Source organism: Sitophilus oryzae, unplaced genomic scaffold (assembly GCF_002938485.1).
Source record: "Sitophilus oryzae breed Bouriz unplaced genomic scaffold, Soryzae_2.0 scaffold_845_pilon_pilon, whole genome shotgun sequence".
Taxonomy (NCBI): Eukaryota; Metazoa; Arthropoda; class Insecta; order Coleoptera; family Curculionidae; genus Sitophilus; species Sitophilus oryzae.
In genome coordinates, this window is record NW_022147467.1 from 1,339,066 (window position 1) to 1,345,547 (window position 6,482).

Here is a 6,482-nt window from a genome sequence, read left to right on the forward strand (position 1 = left end):
AACTTATTCTTTATACATTTTTCTTTCTCTCCTTTGCAGAAGCTCTTCTCCAAAGCCGACCCCTGCCGCACATCCCCAGCCTGCCCGAGACGGACCCCCCGTCCGGAGGGGGATCGGGGGGCGGCGGCTCCACCGCTTCCGGCGCCGCCGCCTCCTCCACCCTCTCGTCTAGTGGAGGGGCTAGCGGAGGGACCGCCGGCGGTGCCTCCACCCCCCTCTCCCTGGAGACGGCGGCGAACCGGTGGACCTCCAAGGAGAACCTGTTGGCCCAGGAGGAGGACGACCCGCAGCTGTTCGTGGCGCTGTACGATTTCCAGGCGGGCGGCGAGAACCAGCTTAGTCTCAAGAAGGGTAAGATTTTCGGATTGTTATTTTCGTTTGGGAGTAAGATCCGTATAGGTGGATGGTACTGAAAGAGATAATATTCTCAGGAAGTTTAAGGGATAAAACTATTATAATTGTGTTTTGGCTCTGTTATGCCAAATTTAGTAAATGAAAGTTTTTAGAAATACTTACAGTTATATGCAAAGAAACGAAAGCACTAAACGAATTTCTTCCAGACTATGCTAGAGGTGTAGTTCGTGAACGAACTGGTTCCAATGAACTATTCCGGCACCGGAATGAATGGAACTAGTTCCTGATTTCTCAAAGACTAGTTCCTCAGGACCTATGCCGGGATCGATATTGTGACCAATAGGCCCGTGCTATAAAAATAGTGCGATCGTAGCCCGATGCTAGGTGGGAGTGGAGAGTGCCAGCCGTATGTTACCTGTCCCGGGCCGAAAGGACTGAGAGGAACTAATTAAAAGACTAGTTCACGAGAATCTATTCAGTCGGCAGATCCGAAATATAATACAAGGCGACGACGATGGATTCGGCTTTGTCTATTGCCACTGCCGCGCCGCGCCGGCGTAATTACCACAGAACATTGTCGTGAATACTGCTTTTGATTTTTAGTTGTTTCTTTGAATATTTTATGAGAATATTTCACTTTTGGTCCCTAAAATTAAGAAATATAATAAAACGAAATAGGTATTCTGAATTTTTAGACAAAAAACAAAAAGTTTGAAGCGAGGAAAAATCTCCGGAAAAATGCAATTTTTCGTAAAATTTTCGTATTATTTGATGCAATTGATTTGTGATATAGATTTTTAAACTCTGATTTGAGTTTCTTTTATAATTTTTTTATCTGAAATAAAACTTACCTATATGTTTTTAACATACGCAATTACACGTCCCGTTATATTTCGTATATTATAAAAATTATACAGATCATACTGTGAATAGTTCTGACTGAAAAAGAAACAACGAAACTCATTAGCAAGCAACGGAGATGTCAATGTTAGTCGGGAACTATTGTGAACTAAAAACCTAGTTCAAGGAACTATTCCTCTGGAGGAACTAGAACTAAGGAACTAGAATTCCCACCTCTAGACTATGGGTCAAATGCCTTTCAACATTGGGCGCATTTTATACGACAAGCAAGTAGCGTCATAGGCTTGACAGACGTATGGACTAGAGTCGGTATTTTTTATTCAATGATTCAAAGGAAACCTCAAACGATCGAGATCGTACCCCTATCACATTCGTGTTTCGTCCAGACTATGCGTCCAACGTTTCTTGTCAACTGAAACATGTTTTGTTTTCTGTCCAGTGCCAAACATTACTGCCCAACAATCTATAGCTCTATGCTTAATGGAAAAAGTTAATAATAACTATATTAATAAATAAAAATAGTTGTGGAATGGAATAATGAAGAACATTTTACAGTTTTAGTGTATATGAAAAAGGTGTCCAACCCTTCAGGATTTTCTCCTTTTCAAAAAGTCTAGCAACTTGGAGCCTGGACCCTCCATAATAGCTCTTTGTTAATGGCTTATCATTTCCTTATACAAAAAACCACACATTTGCCAGGCTATGGCACTGACTTTGATTGTGTTCTTCTGTTTCTTCTTGTGATTGACAAAATCTGCACGTGGCTTCATCCGTTCCAACTTCCAACAGCTTTACATGCGTATTTATCTTTAACAACAACAAACATAGCGCGTTTTTTCAAAATAAATAAATACGATAGTATGTGTTATTTTAGCTGATAGTAAAGAGTAGTAAATGCTTAAAACGTCAGCGAAAACCGCATCTTGATATCTTCTTTCAAACCGAAGATATTAGCAAAATTATAATAAATACCAAAAATAAGTCCTTAATCACCTTATTTTTACAATACAGTATCAGTAGCCCTCTTGATTATGCCCATTCTAACCTAAAAATAAGATAGATTTTTTTTTTATTTTACAGTTTATTTTAAAATCGACGATATACCAGAATATCATAATACCAGATGTATTAATATCTAATAATTAAGATATTAATAATAGTGAACAAGAAACGATGATTCAGTGAAGTCATGGTAGGCTTTGGAAAAAAGTTGCTTTTCGCGTAATAGTATAAACGTCAAATTGTTATTAGATCAACAATTTGATAGTCTTAGCAGCGTTTTTTTTAATCTTTTAAATGCTTTTTCAAAATGCCTTTATTATTTGAAGTAGTTGAAGTTGTTGGCATTTTGAAAAAGCAATCAAAAGATAAAAAACGCTGCTAAGACTATCAAAATGTTGATCTAATAACAATTTGACGTTTATTCTATTACGTCAAAACCAACTTTTTTCCAAAGCCTACCATGACTTCATTGAATCATCGTTTCTGTGTTAATAATATCTTAATTAATGTATCTGGTATTATGATATTCTGGTATATCGTCGATTTTAAAATAAACTAACTGTTTCTATCTTATTTTTAGGTTAGAATGGGCATACTCAAGAGGGCTACTGATACCGTGTTGTAAAAATAAGGTAATTGAGGGCTTATTTTTTTGGTATTTATTATAATTTTGCTAATATCTTCGGTTTGAAAGAAGATATGAAGATGCGGTTTTCGCTGACTTTTTAAGCTATTACTACTCTTTGCTATCAGCTAAAATTACATATACTATTGTATTTTTTTTTTTTTAAACGCGCAATGTTTGTTAAATTGTAAGACAACGCCCCCTAGCGTCTACGTTCAAAAGCTTATTATTGTTGTTTATACGGTACAATATAGAGTAAGAAACGCTCTTTTAAACGAGCCATCGCTTGTTGGATTCCGATCATCCAGTCCAGAATTATTAATATTCAAATAAAAACAGATCTAACCTTCCCCCACCACTTTATTTTGGTAGATAGGGGAAAATGGCTCTAACAAAAAATATTCAAAATTTACTGAAGATTATGAAGCTGTTACTTATAGTACACCTTATCTAGGCAAAATTGTGTAAAAACTTAATTTTCTTATTTTTTGTTGCAGTTGCGCCCCCTAGCTGTCGTTCTACAAACTTGAAAATAATTTCCAGCAGTTTCCCATAGCCTCTTTAGTTATAAACATTTTTTCCGCACCCGCTACGGCTAATACTTTCCGAGATACAGCCGAGAGCTATTCTTAGTGGGACACCCTGTACATTCGTTCGACTTGTTGACAACAAACTGTCGAACTCGTGTGCAAAACGTCGTTTTCGAAACTCGTTTTTTAATATACTATTTGATAACTATCCACTTTTTTATTTTCTCCATTTTTTCATTAACCCTTATATCCTCAGTTAAGCTATTGTCAAACAACAACAAACATAAAAATTGCTGACATCTTGGTGGGCGTCTTCCAAGAGAGCCGCAGATAAATTAAGAGCAGGTTTTGTTATATGAATGTTGCCGTGTACATGGTGAGGTCTGAAACTTGTCAGTTTACCCTCTTAAGTTTACAGAGAACCTATTTTCTTCTTTGCATATTACTCTCGTATATTTTTGCCAACTTGCTTCACAACATAAAATATAATTTGTAGCACTTGTTTCGAAAATAACTATTTCGTTATCTTTTCGTTTTTAGGTGAACAAGTACGAATACTGAGCTACAACAAGAGCGGAGAATGGTGCGAGGCGCATTCGTCTTCCAATTTGGTTGGGTGGGTGCCATCCAACTACGTCACGCCCGTCAATTCGCTGGAGAAACATTCGTGGTACCACGGGCCGATATCGAGGAACGCCGCAGAGTACCTGCTCAGTTCTGGAATCAATGGTAGTTTTTTAGTTAGGGAATCGGAAAGCAGTCCCGGCCAAAGGAGCATATCGTTGAGATACGAAGGGCGGGTATATCACTATAGGTAAGATGGTTTTTGGAAACGACACAACTAGAATTAGCTAAAGACGTCAATAAATATAGAGTAATCCACTGCATATAATAATCGATGGCCTACTTTAAAAATTGTATGTGTATACATTTCTCTTGTACGCTTTGCGATAATATTTATATAGTACTGTTCTTTTAAAAGTTCCTCAATATGGCCGACCTAGTTACGAAAATTGGTAATTTTTTTTAATGAAAAATAAGTTGGCGTTAGCGAATTCAGAAATTAATTTACTCTTTGATTAACAATAATATTTGGTTATTGATTAACAATAATATTTTTCAGGATTGTCAAGTTGACGTTAAAGTTAGGTTATTAGGTGCGATTAGGTGGTTGTTATAAATAAAAACATAGATTATTGAAATTATTTAATAAGAATAAAGCTATTTTACCGCAGATCCGAAGAGATTTTACTTAAAGGTATTTTATAAACGTTCTCAGTGAGAATATTAACTTCCCTGTTTCTTATATTTCAGTTAAAGGGGCGTAAGAACTATAGGAAGTAAATTTTTGTTTTCATGTTTTGACGATATCTGAGTGTTCCTAGAATTATCAAGATTATTGAATAATTATAGTTGTTTAATAAGTGAAATTAATAGAAGACTTGGAAATAGGATGATGCTTTTCATGTTATAGTTGATAGATCACCCCATTTCTCTTAATTTGTTTTTATTTCAGTACAGTTAATCACAAATTGAATTGATGTGTTGCAAAAACAGCTATATATTTTCAAACATCTTATTCAAATAGTTCTTTTATATACTGTTAAACTGTATCAACTACAAAGTATTTAGCAAAAAATTATAAGGTAATAAATTTTGTAGATATAATTTATGAAAATTTATAATATATAAAGATTAGAACACAATCCTCTGAAGGAAAAAGGAACACTCAAAACCTCATTAAATATACTTTATTAAAAATAACAACATACAAAAACATTCATGCAAACTGTAATAATCAGAACATTATCCACATTATACCTTTATTAAATTTGTGTCCACACTCCTGTCAGGAAAGCCAGAAATGTTTTGGTGCTTGGTGTTTGATATTCTAACTACATCTATTACAAACCTTAAGTGCTTTTAGTGAGTAACTGTATTTTTTATTATTCTTTGCGTATCCTGTAAAGTAAAAAAATATATATTTCAAGAAATATAAAAACATTGCAATAGATATCAAACAGATTCATAAAAACTACTTACAATTATTATACATAATTATATATTTCAAGTGTTATTTGATGTTTGGTCCCATTACTAACATTACCTTATTTAGGTCTTCTCTACTAACTCAACTTTTAAACCTGTTTTAAACCTTCTTTATATTTTAAAACTGATTTACAACAATCTGTAATGCCCGCGCTGTTTCCTGAAATATAAGTTTTAATCTATTTATTATTATATAGTACATATTACAAATCTGAAAATTACTGATACGAGGAAACTTCTCAAAATAATTAGAGACCTTTTTACAAACATCGGGACTAATTTATTTTCACGAATTTGTGAACGAGTCAATGTTTTCTAATACGTTTTTAAGCGTTTTACACATTTTGAATATCGTCCAGCGTATTCCTCAATTCTTGATCGGTGAAAAGATTATTTATAACTATATAATTAGTACTGCAGGTTGCAGGTTAAATAGAAGAAGAAAATCAAGTAGAATTTGTGAATAAAAACTCAAAAAATAATGAAAATATTTAGAAAAAGGAACCGTAAACGTCAATGTCAGCCAAGTGTCAGATTCAATTTACCCAGATTATCAATTTGAACGATTTGAAGTACAGTCGATTCCAGTTTAGAGATTTTCGTTTTTTAAGCCTCCCATACTGAAGTCCGCCATATTGGGAAGTTTTAAATGAATACAAGAAAAATTGGTTAAAGAATATCTAAACTTAGTAGCAGCTTAAATTTGAGTTAATGTCTCTTTTTTGCTGCTGAGGCTAATCTAGACGGGGCCTACTTTGTTTACGCAGATTCCGAACCGCGGTCCTTGTTCATACCAATGTCAATGGCCTACCGATTTAGCGAGTGTCTAAATCGAATCTTACGAGATATCCGATCTCACCCGGCCCCGAAGAGGCGTCATGGAGCCATGTGTATCAATAGATTTTACACTCTTGCCACGAAACAAGAGCACGACAGAGTTTCTAGACTTTCGGTCGTCCATCCACTCACATAGTTTACGTCGCGTAACTTCGGGTACTTGAAGCGCCTATATACCGGGTGCGTCTCAAAAGTGGCTCACCCCTATAACTTTTTTATTTTTT

At 35.1% G+C, this 6,482-nt stretch overlaps 1 protein-coding gene across 9 annotated transcripts in view; it reads left to right on the forward strand.

The window, feature by feature from the left end:
- Positions 1-6,482, forward strand: part of LOC115889739 (tyrosine-protein kinase Abl) — a 198,277-nt gene that overhangs the window by 110,703 nt on the left and 81,092 nt on the right. For 8 of the 9 annotated variants that reach the window (XM_030909803.1, XM_030909806.1, XM_030909808.1 and 5 more), the window contains 2 exons: positions 40-351; positions 3,913-4,186. In XM_030909803.1, the coding sequence (XP_030765663.1) occupies positions 40-351; positions 3,913-4,186 (586 nt within the window). The remainder of the gene's footprint in view (positions 1-39; positions 352-3,912; positions 4,187-6,482) is intronic. The other variant, XM_030909804.1, reaches the window with a different exon arrangement.